Raw genomic sequence first — 21,428 nt, forward strand, 5'->3', positions numbered from 1 at the left:
GTGGAGATCCCAAACCAGTTGATAGTGCTGGTTATTCCAAATAAAGCTGTTTCCCTTTGAGATGAAATGACTTTCTGTCCTGATATATAATAAAGATGTTGTTGTTTTTGAGCCCCTGTATTAAAAGTAGCTTAAAGTCAGCTTGAGTTTGATGTCTTTATGTCAAAGCTGCTCATGATGTTGAGCTGCTGATGGAATAAAAACAATATAAAAGCATGTAGTCCAGACTTAAATGTAGCCTGTTGTTAGCTGAGGTCCACACACAGTGTTTGACAGTGTAAAGTGTGTGAAAGGGCTGCTGGTGGAGCTCACTAGGATGAGCAGGTGACCACGAGGTGGAGAGCAGCTGGCCTGGCTTTGACCCGGGCCACGCCCCCTTTCTCTCTGCTTTGCTGTCACTTATCTTCACTGCTCTGTCCAATAAAGCTGAAAAAGGCCCCGAATCAAAGAAATCTGCTGCAGCCTCTGAAACGTCTTCTGTTTCCTTCCCGACGGCTTTTTCACCGTCAGCCCATCAGACAGTCCAGCAGCATTTATGATGATGTCATGATGTTGAAGAGGCTGCTACGGTGGCCTCCCATGACCCCCAGCCTCATCACAGCTGAGATGCAGACATTTGAAACCATTCAGCAGACAACTGAATAACAGTCCAACACAACAGTCTGTGTGCAGACACACACTGACCTTTCATATAGTCAAACACAGCTGGTTGAGTCATTTCTCTGTGAGTCTAAAGTGAATCTAGTATTTGAAAGTCCACTTCCTGTATTTGTTGTTGAAGACTTCTTCAGCTTCTTCTCAAGGACATCAGCTGCTTGTTTGGCAGCAGAGGCAGTTAAGAAGCTTCCTGAAAAACACTGAACAGTGAGTTCACTGTGGCATATGACAGATTCAGCTCTCTGTGTGCAAATGTGTCTGTGTCGACCTTTCAAATGCTGTTGAATCCAAAACATCAGCGGCTCCTCGGCTGCTCACTTCATGCACTTCTGTCTGTGTGACAGTCCAATGACATCACAGCTGTTTCCAGCCCCAGTGTCTCAGGACTGGACACCTTTAAACATGTCGAGGATCAAACAGCCGTCATGTATCTGTAGCAACAACATCATTGAATCTAGAACAACTGGAGCCAAACCAGTGGCTCTGCTGGGATCACTGGTGAGCCAACACTTCCTTGTTGATGCAGATTTCAGGGCTTCCTTTTGCTCCTCCGTTATAACTGTTCTCTCTTCTCAACACATGATGACACAAAGGAATCAGCAGTGACAAAGATGATGCTGAAGAGAAGCACACACTTCACACATATAACAGAGCAGTGCAGTTACACACACCTCTGCTCGACATCAGGCCTCAAACAAAGACACAAAACACTAACTTGACTCTAAACAGAAGAAACGAGCAGCTGTTTCTGTTCTGTGCTTATTTATATTTGACACACATGCTTCTCTTTGTGCAAACACACATCGCACTATAAGGGTAACCTCGCACACAATGATTGGACAGCACAGTGATGATGCTGGGAGATCCTATACGCAGCAACACAGAAACACTGAGAACTTTAAACAATGATGGAAAGTGTTATAAATGACTTGTTGGCCTCTGATCTGTCACAAACAGCTGATACGTGTCTCTCATGAGTCACATGAAGGTTTTTGACAGAAAGGACAAAAAGTAGCTGCAGTCAGTTTGTGTCATTTTTATATTTATTCATCTGGGAGAAAAATCTGAGGGACATTAAAATGTGTTTTCAACAGAGACAAGAACATGAATATAACAGAACAGGTAAATGAACATGTTTCAAGTAAACAGCTGGACTGATCAGGTCCAAACACAGAGTGATAAACTTGTCAAACAGCTGTCATATCTTTATATAGAAGCTCTTTATAAATGCTGCTCACTGCAGTCTGTTTACTAATAATGTCAAAGTGTTAGAAACACAGAAACATCAGAATGGTCTTTGTTCACAGAAACCTGTCTGGGATCCTTTGTTGTTCTTTTGATGCAGAGTTACATTATAAATATAAAGAGTTATTTCAGAGTCTCATCAGTTTTCCTGCATGTCTTTATTTAACACATCAGCAGGGCTGAAGCTCTCATGTTAAACACACACTGATCTATGGACACGTTCATGTGTTTCTAACAGAACCAGGCTGTTATCAGCCTGCACTAACATTATGTCACACACACTGAATGTAACAGTGACAGTTTACATCATCACACAATCAGCTGTGATTGTTTCACTGTCATCAAACGAGTCAACAGGAAGTAGAATCAATAGAAACCAATCATTTACTGACAGCATGTCTGATGGAAATAAGTGCAGATTATGTATGAAGTCTAACTGCACACAGTAACTGTGTTACAATAAGGACTTAACAGCGCCCTCTGCTGGAGTGTTTCAGTACTGCGTTAACTAGAATACACCACCTCCTCCTCACACCACCTGCTACAGCTCTACTCTTCTATGACTACAGTCATCCACAGCACTGATGTGAGGTCACATGGTTCATATGTAAGGAGCACAGCTGACCTCAGGTCAGTTTAATGACTGTGAGCAGCAGCTGTGTTATTGTCACTGTGACAGGGAGACACTCTCAGACACAGCGCTCATGTCAGCTTGTTCTCATGCAGGAGGATCAGGAGCTCCATGTTTGTCTTTCTGTTTGAATCATGATGTGTTTGTGCCATCAGAGTCTGTCATGAGTACTCAGGGTTTCACAGCAGCTCTTCTGGATGCTGACGAGGACTCCAACCTCATGTTTCACCTCTCTGAGCTTCTGATGTCTGTGAACACTCGTGTTTCTTCTCTGGGCTCATCTGGACAAAAACACCTTTCTGTGTTTGGCTGCAGCCTCATTCTGACTGACAGGAAGTGTGTTATCCATGAGCTGCACTTCTGTGAGGAAGTTTCCTGCTGTGTTTCCTGTCTGTGGACAAACACGAGTGTTCCAGCTGAGGACTTGGTTCCTTCCACCTGTCCATACAGGACATCACGCTGTCTGCAGCTCTGTAAATGCAGCTCCAGGTCCTTCCACGTGCTGCTCTGTATTTGTGCAGTTTGTAGTGTGTCCTGGGAAACGTAGCACACATGGTGTTCTTCTGCTGTTTCCTCCTTTCACTGAGTGTGAAACACTGACGCTGTGCTGTTGTTCACAGAGGGGAGCTGATTCTAGCTGCAGCTGGACTCTGTCATCTAACTGAATGTGTTGGTGCTGATCACGGGGCTCTGAGGGGGGAGCAGCAGGAGGACTCTGGATGCTGACGTCAGTGTATCTGTGGAAGTTCCCACAGCGTGTCTGTCATTCAATATTGTGCTGTATATTGTATCTATGCAAAGATGAACAGACTGTGTGTTCACTGGTCTCTGTGCTGCAGCTCTGATGTCATCATCACTCCCTCCTCCACCCTCAGCAGTCCCAGCATGCTGCTGTGGTGCACCCCACCCTCACTCTACAGCTGAGCCACAGACCACACCCTCCACCTCAATATACACCACAGTTTTCTCTGCTGTGGAAATGAGATCAGGAGGAAATCATCATTATTATTATTTAATAAACGCTCACATTAATGTGGGCTTATTTGTTTCATATTAGAAACATTAGTTGAGTGTTTTTAGTATAAAATGGTCAAAGTCCCTCTTTTTGCTCCTCCCCTCACCTGTGGATGGGCGGTGCTGTTACCGTGGTGACAGCTTGGATGTGTTTCAGTCCTGCCTGGTTATCACTGCAGGAATCTTTCACATTTATTACAGGTAATAACTCTGATTTTTCTGTGTATTATGAACCAAATGTATCCTGATACACACAGAGATGGATGAGCAGAGGTTGTTTTTGCAGTTTATGTAGTTACTATGGACTTAATGCAGACATATTATTAAAATTAGGGCTATAACAGTTGTATTGATGTATAGCAACTTGAAATGCTCCCACAAATGGCTCCACAGCATGTAAAAATATAACAAAAGCTCTGGCGGACTTGGTTCTGTGGTCAGTCTTAAAGGGTGAAGTTAAACTCTGTAATCTTCACTGTGTCACAGAGTTCAGTGAGTCCCGTTATTCACAGTATCAATCAGATCATCAGAGAACAGCTGATCAGCAATCAGTGGTGCCAACAGCGCCTCCTGTGGTGAGAGGATGCAATAATGCAATGTAGCATTTTTCCACTCAACACTTGCAGTCATGGAAACTGTCTGTTGGATCTGTGTGACGTTGCTTTCTTGGTTAGAGTTCCTCACAAATGTCCAGATGATTCTTCTAATGAAGCGTCGACCATGTTTGCAGCTCTTTGGAAGAAAACGTCGCCCTTTGCCATCCTTACTTTTCTTTGACTTCTTCAAATGCAGCTGAACTCCAGCTGGTATTTTCTTGGACTTTGCAGCTGTTTCTGGTCATCAGTTCATTCCTGCAAACCTCTGAAGCTGAACAACAATGATGCTGCATTGCTGGCTGATCCCAAAAGGTTGATTCTGTTCATCTGGACGTTTTCAGAAACGTTTGCTCACTGATCAGGTGACTTCTTCAGTCTCAGCTGACTGCAGCTTTACAAGCTTACAAACAGCACATTTGCACAATGACTGAAAGCAGCAGCACCTGATATATATGATACTAATATAATACATATACATATATAATCCATACTAATGATGAAGGAACTGAGCTCACAGTCCATTGTTCATTCAGTGAACTACTCAGTTTATTTTGGGCCTCAGAAATGCTCACTCTGTTTGTACATCACTGTCAGCAATAGACTCATTCTGCTGTGTGGACAGGAACACATGTGACATCACTTCCTGTTTGTTTGTGACTGAAGAGGAAGAAGTTTACAAGGAATCATTTAGAAGAGTTTCAAACATCAACTGATTGAATCCATGAATCTGAAAACGTGTTTGTGAGTGAAAGAGACAGACATGTACAGACTGAACTATCTGTTCAACAGTCAGAGTGTTTCTGTAACAGGAGACACTCTTTACACTCCACTCAGCACAGGGACACTGAGCCACCAGGAAACCAGACCATAAACCCAGGATAAAGAGTTTGAGTGAATGTGGTGTTGAAGGTGTGGAGGTGGATCAGAGTGTCAGAGGAGACTCTGTAGAAGGACAGAGTGCCAGCAGGACAGTCCACATACACTGCTGCTCTGTTAGAGACAGAGGAGGAGGAGATGAATGTTTGTATCTTATTGTGCCTGACAGACTGAGGACCACGATCAGAGCAGCTCAGACTCCAGGACTGATCATTGTCTCCAAACCAACAGTCATAACTGTCTCCTTTCCTTCTGATGCTTCTGTAACTCACTGATATATCAACGTCTCCTCTCCACTCGACCTCCCAGTAACAGCGACCAGTCAGACCATTTCTACACAGCAGCTGATAATCATCAAATCTGTCTGGATGATCAGGATATGACTGAACCTCCTCCACATGTGTCACCTTCCTGTTGTTGTCAGACAGTTGGAGCTTTGTGTTCACTGTGTTTGTGTCGATTGTGAGTTGACAGGAATCTGATGGAGAGAACAAACACAATCCAGCTGCAGTTATTGATCCATCATCTGTTCATTGATTGACACTTTGATGATGACTCCTGACATGATGAAGATGGTTGAATGTGTGCTGCTTTGTTTTCATGAATCCCATTAAAAACACACTTACACTTCCTCAGACCTGGTCTCAACCATCGGACTCCAGCAGGCTCCACCCTGAAAGGAGGAGGGGGGTCAGAGCAGCACAGTCAGCATGCACACATGGACATTACATGGCTCTCACACACACACTGTTACACACTGAGCTCAAAGCTCGGCTCCACTGTTTTATTCAAAGAAATCTACATTTATTTATCAGCACATTTAAAAACAGCTTGAGCCAAAGTGCTGCACAGAGTAGAGAGAAAATAGGAAACATACACAGTAATGACTATAAAGACTGGTCAGGATTGAAAGCTACAGAGTACAAATGTGTTTCCAACCGGCTTTTAAAAATGTCCAGTGTTGGTGACGACCTGATGTGAAGGGCGACTGTTCCAGAGTTTGGCTGCAGCCATCGATAAAGCTCACCTCTGTTTTTACGTCTAGTTCTGGTCAGAAGCTGCTTATCTGCAGACCTGAGGGCTCCACTTGGATTCTTTTGTTAAAGAGAGATAAGATGGAGCCAATCCATTCACAGATTTAAAGACAACCAGATCTGGAAGTGGATTCTACCACGTACTGGTAACCAGTGGAAAAAGCTGGTGATGGGTCGTCTAGCACAGACCCACCGCTGGAACCAGACAATTGATGAGGGAGAGAACTGTGACAGCGCCGTTCCTTCACTTGACCTCAGTCGCTCTCGTCTGCTCCCTCGTAACACTGCTCTTTATTGAGCTTACATGAATATGCACAAGTTCATTATGACGTCTTACACAGGTATGAACAAAGAGTACCAGTCTGTGCATAGTGTGTGTGTGTGTGTGTGTCTGTGTGTGTCTGTGTGTGTGTGTGTGTGTGTGTCTGTGTCTGTGTCTGTGTGTGTGCGTGTGTGTGTGTGTGTGTGTGTTCCAGATGTGACCCTGTGACCCCAAAGCTGGTGCTAAAAGTCCAGCGGTCCCCCTAACAAAGGGCTCTTATACTTAACCAGACACAGAGTAGGTGTCCTCCTACACCAGGGGTCTCAAACTCACGGCTCGCGGGCCAATTGCGGCCCGCAGGACGATAGTTTTTGGCCCCACCTTAATATGAAAATGTAATGTTAGTTTGATAATGTATGACACTTTACAGTGTTGTGGGCGGAGCTGAATTAACCCACCAATCAGGGTGGGATATGGATCTCAGGGGACACCAGCCGGGCTTGATGCAAGCAGGGAAACATTTCTCAATGAGTCAAAGTTCCAGCAGCGTTGCCCTGGAGTGTTTCTTTCTTTCCTGTGCCTGGCTGGCTTCCTCCTTTCTATTGGGCAAACGCCGACATTCGCCCCAGCGCGCTGCGTTCACAACACTTCAAAAAAAGTTGTTTTTTTAAGTTGCTGCCCAGCGGGACGTTATACGTATATAGATTTATACACACGTCAGTGGGATTTAAAGTTATTTTTCCACAGAGAGAGATCTCATATTAACTCTCACAGTGATGCGTAGGCGGCGGGATAAAAGAAAAGTCATGAACTCAATGCAGCCCAATTTAGTCTGCAGTCACATAGCGACACCTGTTCATCGGCAACAACAGTCCCCGGTAACCCGGACTAATTATAGGGTCGCACCGTAATTTGTGGCTCCATGTTTTTATTTGCATCACTGCGTTTGCATTGCAGCAAACATGAACATTACATATATTTCAATATAATGTAAAAGCAGTCAAAACAACTAACATCAGAAACAGCTGATGTTATTTGTTATATGTCACGGTGTCATTTCCGCTTCTTTCTCCTGTAACAACAGCCCGGCGCCGTGAGCAGTCGCCTTTTTTGCGCTCGCTATCCCTGCACTTTCTACCATCTGCAAACGCCACGGTGTTCGTGTCATCATGAAAGACATGAACATCGAGCGTAAAAACAAAGGAGACTGCTACCGGCTTTTTATCTGCCGATCGCCGTGCTACGGTTGCAAGAAAAAGAAGCAGAAATGACGTTCTCTACGCGTTGAGACGTTCCCCGTCCGTCGGCTAAACGCTTGATTGAAACTTCAATGCGACAGTGACACCAAGTAGAATTATAAATGTCACATAGCCCCAAACATGTCTTTTTCAAAGCCTGCGGTGAAGAGAAAGGTTGGTGATGAGCACCGACAATTTCAGGAAAAGTGGGAAATGCAATATTTCTTTGTTGAGCACAGGGGCACCCCGACCTGTCTTATTTGCACAGAGAAAGTTGCGCTGCACAAGGAATACAATTTGAAACGTCATTACACAACTAGACATGCTGAGCTGGATGCAAAATACCAGGGAGACGAGAGAGCGAACCGGGTTGCCAGTCTTAAAACAGATCTACTGAGGCAGCAAGATTTCTCCAAGAAAGCAACCAAAGAGAATAATGCAGCAGTCGGAGCCACGTGGTTAGTGAGATGATTGCTAAAGCAGGGAAGCCATTCACAGAAGGTGCATTTGTCTAAAAGTGCATATTGCAGGCTGCAAATATAGTCTGTCCGGGAAAGAAAGGTCAGTTTAGCAACATCAGCCTTTCTGCCAACACCGCAGCAGATCGCATTTCTGACCTGTCAAGTGACATTTATGACCAACTGTGTGAGAAAGCCAAATGTTTCAGTGTATACTCAGTCGCTCTTGATGAGACCACAGACATCACCGACACTGCCCAGCTCCCAATGTATGTCCGTGGTGTTGATGACAGTTTTGAAGTGATGGAGGAGCTGCTCACAGTAATTCCAATGCATGGCCAGACCACCGCTCAGCAGATATTTACAAGCTGTGTGATGCCATTGAGAATGTTGGTTTGCCATGGAAGAGGTTTGTTGGAATAACAACAGATGGAGCGCCATCAATGACAGGGAGGGAAAATGGACTGGTGGCACAAAACAAACTGGAAGAGGAAGGCGTGGAGGAGGCCATTGCTCTGCACTGCATCATCCATCAGCAGGTCCTTTGCAGCAAATGCCTGAAGTTTGACAATGTGATGTCTATTGTTGTGAAATGCATCAACCAAATCAGATCCAGGGGCTTAAAGCACCGAAGGTTCTGTGCTTTTTTTAGAGGAAATGGAGTCAGAATATGGGGATGTGCTCGACTTCACTGAGGTACGTTGGCTCAGCAGGGGAAATGTATTAAAGAGACTTTTTGAGTTGAGAGCAGAAGTGAAGCCTTCATGGAGAAGGATGGAGTTAGTGTTCCTGTGCTAACTGATCCCAAATGGCTCATGGACTCAGCTTTTCTTGTTGATATGACACATGAGCTTAATGTACTGAACAAGACGTTACAAGGCCAGGGGCAACTTGTCAGTGCTGCCTATGACAACGTGAGAGCATTCTCCACAAAACTGGCGCTCTGGAAAGCTCAGCTCTCTCAGACAAACCTTTGCCATTTCCCAGCATGCAAGGCTCTCGTGGATGCAGGCACACCATTCAGTGCTGACGAGTATGTTGATGTCATTTTGAGGCTACAGGAGGAATTTGATCACAGATTTGCTGACTTCAAGACACACAGAGCCACCTTTCACATTTTTGCGGACCCCTTCTCCTTTGATGTGCAAGATGCCCCTTCTGTGCTTCAAATGGAGCTCATTGAGCTGCAGTGCAACTCTGAACTCAAAGCAAAGTTCAGGGAGGTGGGTGGAAAAGCAGACAAGCTTGGACAATCTTTGAGAGAATTGAGCCCTAGTTTCCCTCGGCTTTCCCGAATGTTCAAGCGGACCATGTGCCTTTTTGGTAGCACATACTTGTGCCAAAAGCTCTTCTCCACTTTGAACTTCAATAAGTCCAAGTACAGGTCCAGACTTACGGATGATCATCTTCAAGACATACTGAGGGTCGCAACTGCTTCCTCCCTCAGGCCAAATCTGGCTCGGCTATGCGAGAGGAAACGCTGCCAGGTCTCTAGCAGCAAGGAGTAGGCAAGAGAAGCCATGTTCAGAAGAACAGTTCATTTTCTACAGTGTTCCATTCATGTTCAGAAGAAGGTTATAGAACTGTTAATACAGACATTTCAATCTAAACACAGCAGATATAGAAGACTGAAAAAAACACACAAGTTCACTGACTAAAAATATCTTATTATTATTTTAGTTATGTATTACAGATTGATTTATTTTCTTATTAATTCTTAATTTGTTTATTTATTTTTCATATTTTGTGTTAAAAAATAAAAATAAAGAGATTTGAGAAGATTGGAATTTTTTAACCATGCCTTTCTTGTGGAAAACCTAATGCGGCCCAGCCTCACCCAGACTCTGCCTGCAGCGGCCCCCAGCTAAATTGAGTTTGAGACCCCTGTCCTACACCATAAATCAGTAAGAGAGGGTACGACCTCTCTCATGGCCCCAAGTGGTGTGTGCATGCCAGAGCACTCTGGAAGGCACACAGAGTCTTTACAGACTACTAAGGATCAAACCTCTATCATCATCCAATCGATTATAAAACTAAGCATGTATGAGTAAATATTTTTAAGCATATCCCATATGGAAAAGACTAAAAACTTATATGATGAAAGTCATACTCACGAAAGTGGCCACTTTCTCATTACTTTCATATATTGTTTTAGTAAGTATCGAAAACATACAAGTTTCATTATATAATTTTTCAAGGGATCTTATATCTGTTTTCACTCTTGTATGCTTTTCATACAAGTTTCACACAAGACAGATACAAACTTTATAAGATTTATATATCTTTTCCATATGGGAAATGACAATCAACAATATAAAGCTTACAGCTGGTTTTAATAACAACATTTATTTGTTTCTCAAATGAGAAAGAGCTATCGAGAAACACTCCTAAATCTTGAGTTCTTAACTTTTCCAGTGGGCCAAATTCAACATTATCTGCTAATGCTAAATAGGCTGCCGTTATTAACTAATGCTAATTGGATGTGAATTAGCATTATGCACTAATGCTAACACTTACTTTTTAACAATGTGAGTAGCTAATGCTAACACTATTTCCCTTAACTTTATAACAATGTGAACGGCTAATGCTAACACTCTTTTCCCTAGCAATACAACATCTGAGCTGCTAATGCTGAGTAGGTCGCCATTAGCACCTACGTCTAATTAAAGGCAAATACGCATTAGAACCTAATGCTCATATCGTTTTCCTTTGCTTTATAACAATGTGAGCAGCTACTGCTAAATAGCATTAGCTAATAACAGCAGTCTAATTTAATGTAAGTTAGCCTCATTTGCATTATAACGATGTGAGGAGTTAATGCTAAGTATGCTGCCATTAGCAGCTAATTCTAATTAGGGGTGAATAATTATTACCAGCTAATGCTAATATCGTTTTCTCTTCCCTTTTAACAATGTGAGCAGCTAGTGCTGGGTAGGCTGGTGCTAGCAGCTAATACTAAAGCTAAAGCTAATTTGATGTGAATTAGCATTACATTAGTGAGGAGTTAATGCTAAGTAGACTTCCATTACAGGTAATGCTAATTTTAGGTATTTAGGAATTGGCAGCTAATGCTAATACCATATTTTCTTGCATTATAACAATATGACCAGCTAATGCTAAGTAGGTTGCCGTTATTAGCTAATACTAATTTGAGGTGAATTAGCATTATCCGCTTATGCTAACAATGTTTTTTCTTACTTTTTAACAATATGAGTAGCTAATCTGAACATTTTTTTAAATTTAATTTTAACTTTTCCCCTGCGATGTGAAGAAGTAATGCTAAATAGCACGCCATTAGTGGCTAATTCTAATTTTAGATGAAAAAGCATTAAAAGCTAATGCTAATACCATATTTTCTTGATTTATATCAATATCAGTAGCTAATGCTAGGTATGTAGCCATCATTAGCTAATGCTAATTTAGGTGAATTAGCATCATCCGCTTATGCTAACAATGTGTTTTTTTACTTTTTAACAATACGCCATTAGTGGCCAATTCTAATGTTAGATGAGAAAGCATTAACAGCTAATGCTCATACTGTTTGCTTCGTAAGAATGACAGCAGCTAATGATACGAAGTCTACCGTTGTTAACTAATGTTAATTTGATGTGAATTAGCATTATCCGATAATGGTAACTCTTTTCCCCTGCATTACAACGACGTCAGGAGTTAATGCTAAGTAGGCTGCCATTAGGGGCTAACTCTAATTAGGGGTGAACAATTATTAGCAGCTAATGCTAATACCGTTTTCTCTTTCCTTATAACAACTTGAGCAGCTAATGCTAATTTGATGTGAATTAGCATTATATTAGTGAGCAGTTATTGCTAAGTAGGCTACCATTAGCAGCTAAAGCTAATTTGAGGTGAATAAGCATTAGTAGCTAACGCTAATACCCTTTTCTCTTGTGTTATAATGATGTGAAACGTTAATATTGTTCTCAAACAACAGAATGAGAATGAAATATTGATTCTAACAGGGCCCATAAACAGTATTAGCTTAGCAGCATTAGCTTATCAGAGTTTCCATCATGGTCACATAAATCCTTAGCAGAGCAAAGTGGCCTACTTAGCAATAGCTGCTCAAGTTGTAGAAAGCAAGGGAAAACAGTAATAGCATTAGCTGCTAAATGTGCACTTGAGAACAAATTTATTGTTAATTCAGCTGTGAATGTAGAGTTTGTCATTATTTAAGCTTCCATTTCCAAATGTTAGCTGCTCCTGTCTGCCTCTTTGTCACAAACACAGACTGAAATGATTCACAGCCTTGTTTCATCCTTCTGTCACTGTGGACATACAGCATGGGAAACATACACATGGCTGACACTTTATTAGGTACACTGGCATCTATCTCAGGTACACCTGTGACCTAAATGTTCCTGCAACCAGACTCCTTGGAGACCCCTACATAAATATCCATGAACTATCCAGCTAGACTAGTGTGTCTGTCCCTGAAAATATTCCTGCATGTGTGATTGTTCATGTCTCATCTGCAGGAAACAAACAGGAAGTGAGTGAAGGACACAGGAAATGTTTCCAGCTCTTCCTCCTCTATCAGACATTCTCTCCATACCTGAGAGTGTCCAGTCTCCAGCCTGGATCCTTCAGTCCAGCCGACAGCAGCTTCATTCCTGAGTAACCTGGATGATTGTAGCTCAGGTCCAGCTGTCTCAGATGGGAGGGGTTGGAGGTCAGAGCTGAGGCCAGAGAAGTACAGCCTTCCTCTGTGATCAGACAGCCTGACAGACTGCAGACACACAAAACAACAATCAATCTGTCAACAATCGTTTTCTCTTCGTCACAATAACATCTATCCATCCATACATCCATTCAATGTAACTTTATTTATAAGTGACAATACCCAACAGACAACAACAGTCATCTGAAGCTGTTTAACAGTGTAAGGTAACCGCCTCCACTGTGAGCAGCACTTGGTGATGGTGGGAAGAAGAACTCCCTTTGACACAAAGATCCTCCCAGTGAAAACAGGCTCCAGGAGGAGCATCTACCATGACTGGTTGCAGGGTGAGGGGAAAGAGAAGAACATGAACATCAAGAATGCAGCGAGTGGTAAAATAATAATAATAATAATGGATTGGATTTATATAGCGCTTTTCAAGGCACCCAAAGCGCTTTACAATGCCACTATTCAGTCACTCTCACATTCACACACTGGTGGAGGCAGCTACGGTTGTAGCCACAGCTGCCCTGGGGCAGACTGACAGAAGGGAGGCTGCCATATCGCGCCATCGGCCCCTCTGGCCAACACCAGTAGGCAAGTAGGGTAAAGCCCAAGGACACAACGACCAGGACAGAGAGCCCAGGGATCGAACCGGTGACCTTCCGGTTACAGATGCGATTCCCAACCCCCTGAGCCACGGTCGCCCTAAATAAAGATTTGACCTCAGTGTGCTCAGTGTTCCTGTCTATTCCTAACATATTCCTAACACGATAGCTGCACTTTAGAGCTCTAAAACTGGAACTGACACATAAAAATACTGAGAACACAGACTAGCAGCCACTGCATGGCCTCGAGTACGTATGTGGTGCGTTCAAAGAGCATCAGCATAGACATGGTGGGTTCAACAATATAGGACATAACAATTTCTATGGCGAAAATACTATCAATGAATGAGCCATAACATTTTAGCCATGTAAACATGTTATCAGTGGGCTTTCCAACAACTTGCATTGATCATTAAAGGATAAAATACGTGAGTCGAGGTCACTACGAGCCATGCGAGGGTCAAACATGGCAGAGAACCTTCCAGCAGCATCTTGGTTTATAATCCGCCTTTGGATCATCAGTTTAGGAGATGAAGGATCCAAGTAAAATAACAAGTTAAAAAATATGCAGCTATGGTCACTCACATGGACATCCTCCACACTTACATCATGTATATTTAAACCCAGGGAGAAAACAAGATCCAGTGTGTGACCCTTTGTATGTGTGGGGCCAGAAACATGCTGCCTAAAGTTAAAAGACTCAGTGACAGTGATGAGCTCAGCAACAGTGTTACAGGATGCTTCATCAATATGACGGCTCAAATCTCCCAACCTTCTCCAATGAAATGATGGATGTCAGAAGGTCATTAAATTCAGTTAGAAAGACCCCATCAGGTAGAATAAAATACAATAACTGGTTTTTAGAGAACTGACCATCATCTGTGACTCAAATGCAGAAAAGGAGTCCGAGGTCATCAGACTGCATGTGAATCTGTCCTGGTAAACAACAGCGAGTCCTCCACCACGTCCTAAAAGACGCGGAGTTCAGATGACGGAGCAGCCAGCCGGGCAGATTTCATTCAAGTGGACATAATCAATGTTCCCTCTAAGCTGCGCACGGGCGCAATCCGCTGACACGCTCTCTGCACACAGAGATTCTGCATTGCGCACAAAAAGATATCTAACAGGCTGTGAGGCTCCTGAACTCTCTGCCCCCCTCTCACGGACAATAACCATATCCAACTTCTTAATAGCAATGAACTGGTCTGCATTGGTGCATCATATCTTTATTCTCTTCCCCCTCCTGCCCCCCCCCCCCCCCTCCTTCTTAAATAGATAACTATCATATCTGATATCATATCTCACAGTACAATAATATTGAATGGGTTGCATTGTTGTACTTTGTCATGTTTCTCAGGTCTTTGTCTGATTTTCTACGAACATTACTTGTCATGTTCTCATGTTGTTGCTAAGGATTGTCTTATTGCATTGGAGTCACACTGGGTTAAATATGTACACTTGAGTTTTAAGGGGTATTTATTATTTTCTTTTTTTTTGGGTTGTATGGAAGCCCCAAACGCAATTTCATTGTTTTTGACAATGACAATAAATAAATAAATACTAAATACTAACCTGAATTGAAATTAAAATAAATACGTTAACAATTCTGCTTTGCAGTGTTAGTCAGTGACTGGCTGCTCCAGTATTTAGAACGATGCCGCCTTATCCCATAGTCCAGCCAATGATTCACATTCGTATATACGCAGCTAATCAACGTCGCTGACGGGCTATGACAGCGTCCTCATGTGCCGACACCGGTGTTTTGGTTGATGTAGAGTGAAGCCACGTTAATGACAACGTGATCCAGTGATCCAAGGGACCGCTCAGGGAGTTTGTGTGTTCGCTCAGACACATGAAACATTAGAGGGAACATTGGACATAATTCTTATTTTGCTGCCACGTCTCAGTCAGACACATGAAATCTAGAGACTCTTTAATAAAGAGATCGCTTAGAATAAATGATTTGTTTGTTATGGAGCGAACGTTAAGCGGGGCCAACCGAGTTGATGACGGTCGATCTGCAAAATCAACAGCTGACTGCAGCGGCACTTGAAATAAAGACAATGCAGACCTGTGGACCTGCTGGGCAGGGCAGCGACTCCAGAGCTGGGGGAAGCAATGATCGATGAGCAGACATAGCTGTTATCAATAAAAACAGTGAACGTTTGACGGACACACCGTGAGAAAAACTGCTTCTGAGCCACAGAGCCCAGGTCCCAGTCACCGGCGTAACATATTAACTAAATGTCAGGAGAGGAAGTGGACGCAGGCACCAGGATTCTCCCCACAGCCAAGAAGCTAGCCTCTGGTAGCTTCTCAGTTTCACCTGGACGTCGGCCCTCGTTCCCCTTTTCCATCTCTTGAGGGTGAAAGTCCTGCGGGTTGTGAAGAGTAGCACACCAGGGGAGGAAGAGTTTTTCTGTTCAGCTGTTACAGTAGCTCTCCACTGAATCTTTGATGTTAAACCCTTTAAGACGCTTGAACACTGCTAGCACGGCGCCCACAGAAACGCAAAGCAGGAGATGAAGCATCGCTGAATATGTTTCCAAACCAACTTCATTCTAAGCCAAAGACTAGAAAATATGGTGAAGCAAATCTGCCCTTTGGCTTCACCTGCACAGGTGCTGAGGTAGGTCCCTGCGTCGGGAGCAGCGCTGGGCTCTTCCAATCATGGACAAACAGGATCCCACATTCTTAATTTTTAGTTCACAAACACTTGTTGTAATGACTAACTACTCCTGACATGTTGGAGATGTTTGCTCTTTATAGAGTAAAGTTACAGCGGGATACAAATAACATCAGGCTGATCCTGCCACGATTTGTTCCCTCGATTCAAATCACAGACAAACAGTATCCCACAGCTGTTTATGTTTTTGAACCCATTTTGCACAGAGAGGCATTTTTTGAAAATGTATTGACAGCAATGTTGATTAGTATTACAGAAGAAGAAAAAACAACTACCCGTGACGCCTTTGTAAATGGAGGGACAGTAACTGCGTGTGAAACCTGCAGATACTCAGAGTAACAGTATTTTGTCTCTGTCTGCCATTCTGCAATTCATCTCACATAAACAATAACGTGACGTGAAAAAAGGCGCAACCTTTGACGTTGCCAGATGAACTCTGTATTCCTCGTCCGCAAAAAAGGAGTTTTAAAAAAATCTCAGTTTTTGGTGATTTGAAACGCTGTTTGGATGAAACAGCTGCGTTTTCAAAAATACCAGTGTAGGTGCGGACGTAGCGTAAAAGATTTAGTAGTTTATTTTCTTACTACCTGTAATTTATTGCAGATTACTTGTATTTGCTTAATTGTTTACTAAATGTTTGAGGTGTGAAATAAACCGCAATGGAGCAAAATATGGGCGTGTGTGGTTGGAGGATGTGTTAGTGCGTGTGCGTGCTGTTCACGCGCCGGGGGGGAGGCGAACGTTTTTCGTGTAAAACAAAGGGGGGCCCAGCAAAAAAAGTTTGGGAACCACTGCTGTAGTGCCATTTTGGGGAGCAGTTCAAGTTGCTATACATCAATACAACCGTTATAGCCCAAATTTTAATAATATGTATGCATTCAGTCCATAGTAACTACATATACATATATACATATACAGCAAAAAGTGCAATAAACTAGAACAAATTGAAAATTGTTTTGTTTTGTATTTTTACATATAGTTGTAGATGTCCGTACAAACAAACAAACAGGCAACCAACACATCACATACACACTCCAAAATAATATAATATAATATAAGCCTGAGAAAACAACCTAGATTTTTCATCAAAAAAGTACAATGTGCAATGGCAACAACACATATGGTTCAGTGTTATTAACTATGATAATAGCAGTAGGTACAAAAGACAATCTATGTCTCTTTGTCTTCACTGCAGGCACTTTATAACGACGACCTGATGGAAGCAGTTGAAAATCATTAAAGAGAGGATGATCTGAACACAACATGACAGAGGTCGCCTTCCTCAGCACATGCCTGTTATAAAAGTCCACAAGCTGGACCTGAGACCTCCCTGAAATCTTACCAGCCACTTTAACCAGGTTGTTAAGTCTGGTCTTATTATTCAGAGACATATTACCGTACCAAGCAATGATACAGAAAGTTAAAACAGATTCAATAAAACTTTTATAAAAAACGAGTCATCATTGCAGATGAAACATTGAAACCTCTCAACCTCCTTAAAAAGTCTTTGTTGAACCTTTTTCACTGTAGCAGCAAGATGTGACTCAAAGCACAGAGCTTTATCAAGAACAACCCCCAAATACTTATAACTGTCCACCAGTTCAATGGCTGCACATTTACCACTGTTAGCGCAGGATGAGGGGATGTCTCCCTGAAGTCAATAACCATGTCCTTGGTTTTCAAGGTGCTGATCATTAAGAAGGACTGATCACACCACGAAACAAACTCATCCACAACAGGCCCATGGGAATCCTCTTCACCATGAAGGAGGCTTACAATGACTGTGTCATCTGCGTATTTAATGAAATGCCTGTTGGCCTGTGTACTGCGACAGTCATTAGTGTACAAAATATACAGTAGAGGAGAGAGACAACAACCTTGCGGTGAGCCAGTGGAAGAGTTCAGCTGTTTGGAAAAACAGCCGTTCACTCTCACACACTGAGATCTGTCAGTTAAAAAGTTTAAAACCCAACCAACGAGATTAAGATCAAGTGTAAACTGGTTAAGAAGTTTATCAGCTAAAAGATGTGGCTGGATAGTATTAAAAGCTGAAGAAAAATCAATAAATAAGAGCTGAGCATGAGCTTTGGCGCCATCAAGATGGCGATAAAGGAAGTTCAACAGAGTGACCACTGCATCATCAACACGTCTACGAGGCCTGTATGCAAATTGTAGAGGGTCTATAAGCTTCTCTACTTGCTAACTGAGAGTCTGAACTAAAACCAGGAAGACTTATCTTATTACAGTCACTGTAACAGTGACCAGTCATGTGTTTCATGCCTGCCCAGGCCACCCTTAAGTTATTGCTACCCATCTCCGCCTCTACCTTATCCTTGTATTTTACTTTGGCTTTTTTAATTTCTGATCTGATCTCCTTCCTAATTTCTCTAACTTTCAAGATATTCCCTTCAATAAAAGCTTTTTTCCTTTCATGAATCAGCCTCATAAGACCTTTTGAAGACCATGGTTTGTTATTAGGAAAAAAATGGAGATGGTGTCAGTCGCATTCTTAGGATTCGCTTTAGGGTGGATGTAAACAATGGTGACGTTGATCTGTGGGAATTCCCTGGGCAGATAAAACGGCCTCAAAGACACAGAGAGGAGCTCAATGTCAGGCAGACACACTTGTCTACGAACGGTCACATTTTTACACCATTTCTGATTTATATACAAACACACTCCTCCTTGAGATTTCTGGGTAGCTCCGGGGTCTCGATCCAAACGTATGGGAAACCCGAAGCCATTTAGTTCCAGAGAACAATCAGGGTCAGAGTCCTTGAGCCAAGTCTCTGTGAATGCCATTAGACATGTATCCCTGTAGCCACGCAAGTGTGCGACATTCAAATGCAGTTCATCCAATTTACTCCTCAGAGACTGCACATTAGCCAGGATTATTGATGGTAAAGGAATGACTCCAAACAACCGTCAGGATTGCCAATAAAATCATGCGAAATAAAAAACCCATCTTCGTTAAAAGAAGTTCCACAAAGCACAAGCCGATGCTATAGAATTTCCTCAGGCAAAAAAATATATATATAAAGGAATAAAAGAATGAAATAAAATAAGTTAAAACACTGACACTGACAGAGAGAGACAACCTGCTGGTCGCCACAAGAGCAGCGCCCCTCTTTCTAGTCTAGTCTAGACTGAGAATGCATCAAGACCACTCACTCACCCTTCCCTCCTGCCTCTCAGCTGCTGAAACTCACAGTTTGTTACCACGGAAGAGTCACTCCTTCATCTGAGATGAAGCCTGATAGTCTGACTGATGCAATATAACATTCAGTCTACACTTTGTTTTTGTGCAAAGATGATAAAGAGGAAATACTAATAACATAAACAAAAATAAATGTCCAATTTAGAAATCTTATTCTTTTTTGCTCTATAAAATAGTTGTTTTTATTTTTCAGTCACTCATCGTAGCAGTAGGATTTACATGAAAATAAAAACAAATTAAGTTTGAGAGAAAAAGTACATTTTTGGCACTCTCTGGGCAACTGACTCAGAGACTCAAATGACTTAAAAAACCCGATTCATTTTGGTGAGTGACTCATTTAAACTCGATTCGGTAAAAAGAATCAAATTTACCATCACTAATACAAATCCCTTTGGAGAAAACAGCTTTAAAACATGTATTGTTAAATTCCAGATGTTTCTTTGCAAGGAAAACTCAAACACTGAAACAATACCACCAGTAACCTCCTACATATGGAAATGTGGTGTCATTAAAGACATAATAATTTCATTAATACCCAATATCCAGCAAAATATGTAATTTGTACATTTTGTTCCTAACAAAATCAAATGTATATATTGTAGAAGATTAGCCAAATTTATGTAAAATGGCCAGTACATGAATTAAAAAAATAAATAAATAAACAAAATCGTATGACTGTGACAAATTTTACACAGTAATTCAGTCTAATAATCCACTCAAATATAAATATAAGTTTAGCTAAAAGCTCTATAGATAAGTCAATCAATAATATAATTCACATTTTAAATGATCATATGTGTTAACGTTTGAATCCTGACCTGAGAGTTTCCACTGCACACTGTGAACTCTTTAGTCCAGCAGACAGAAGCTTCACTCCTGAATCCTGCAGGTCAGAGTTACTCAGGTCCAGCTCTCTCAGACTGGAGGACTGGGAGCTGAGGACTGAGCACAGAGCTTCACAGCTTCTCTCTGACAGGTTACAGCCACCCAGTCTGAAAAACAAAAGATAATCTATAATACTTATGTAAAGTTTGTTATTATATTACATGCCATCTTTTTATTTTTGATGAAACCTTAACATACTAAGATACAACATCATATGGATGAACTTGAATAAAATGTTTTTTTTTAATTATATCTTTATTTGGATTGGACAAGAAAAAACCATCTGCATAGCAGTATATGAATAACATGGGAACAAAGTCCTTCCAGGTTTTAGATTAAGTCCAGGAGATATTGCATATTAACCTCCACTAGCTATTACTAGGAGAGTTGCTCGCATGCTCTCCCGAAGGAGATATATAGAACACATTACATGGAACTATAAACACAAACTGGGAGGGGTGCCCATGCTGCAATCATTGTGAAGAAATAAGTAAATAAACAAGCAATAGTAATAGAAGTAAATGTAAAAAACAAACAAACAAAAAACAACCAAGTAATAGTGAGATCAAGTGAAGTCAGCCCTCGTGGGGGTGATGAATTGGATCCAATTGTTCCAACTTTGGTAGATTTTGGCTTTTTGATTTCTTAACAGATATGTAAGTTTTTCCATCCTAAATATCTCTAAAATGATCCCAAACCAGTCGTCTAGGGTAGGCTGGGCTGGGCTTAACCATCTTCTAGTAATTGTTTTTTTACTTGCCACCAAGAGTAATTGCACCAACTTAATCTCACTCCTACATTCCAGAAAGGGGACCAAACCCATGTATAAAACCTTAAAATCTAAAGGTATTTGAACGTTAAAGACTGCACTTAAGGAGACCTGAACGTTTTTTTAACTTGGGACAGTCCCAAAAGACATGAAAATGGTTAGCAACAGTCGAGCCGCATTGTCTCCAGCATTGCATATAAGCCCCTTTGTACCTCTCCTGATATGGAGTCTTGAAGTACCTAATAATATTCTTCCAGCCATGTTCCTTCCAGCTCATAGAACTGGACGTGGACCACTGGCAGTACAAAACATTTTCCCACTCCCCCACAGAAATAGCAATCCCTGATTCCTTTTCCCATTTATCCTTAGTGTATAAAGTATTATCCTTGCTGGCACTAGAGAGGGCTTTGTATAGTTTAGAAATAGATTTAGTAGGGGTCATGGTTGTGGCATTTTTCAGGATGAGGAAAAAATGCGACTCAGCATCATTGAAGTCGGACAGTTTGCATTCATGATCAATATATGATCTCAGCTGTAAGTTTCTATGAAAGTTGTATTTTGTCAGGTTGTGATCGTC

The 21,428-nt window shown here is 41.9% G+C and overlaps 1 protein-coding gene across 1 annotated transcript in view; it reads right to left on the reverse strand.

Annotated features, from left to right (window-relative positions):
* Nucleotides 1–3,830: 3,830 nt before the first annotated feature.
* The window catches only part of LOC308399230 (NLR family CARD domain-containing protein 3-like), a 40,138-nt gene continuing 22,540 nt past the window's right edge, over nt 3,831–21,428 (reverse strand). Inside the window, exons 6-9 of the mRNA XM_080886360.1 lie at nt 20,016–20,189; nt 12,582–12,755; nt 5,646–5,692; nt 3,831–5,497 (exon numbers count right to left, since the gene is read on the reverse strand). Of these exons, the coding sequence (XP_080742486.1) occupies nt 4,974–5,497; nt 5,646–5,692; nt 12,582–12,755; nt 20,016–20,189 (919 nt within the window). The 3' untranslated portion in view covers nt 3,831–4,973. The remainder of the gene's footprint in view (nt 5,498–5,645; nt 5,693–12,581; nt 12,756–20,015; nt 20,190–21,428) is intronic.

Source organism: Rhamphochromis sp. 'chilingali' (assembly GCF_963969265.1).
Source record: "Rhamphochromis sp. 'chilingali' genome assembly, chromosome: 1".
In the NCBI taxonomy this organism is placed as follows: Eukaryota; Metazoa; Chordata; class Actinopteri; order Cichliformes; family Cichlidae; genus Rhamphochromis; species Rhamphochromis sp. 'chilingali'.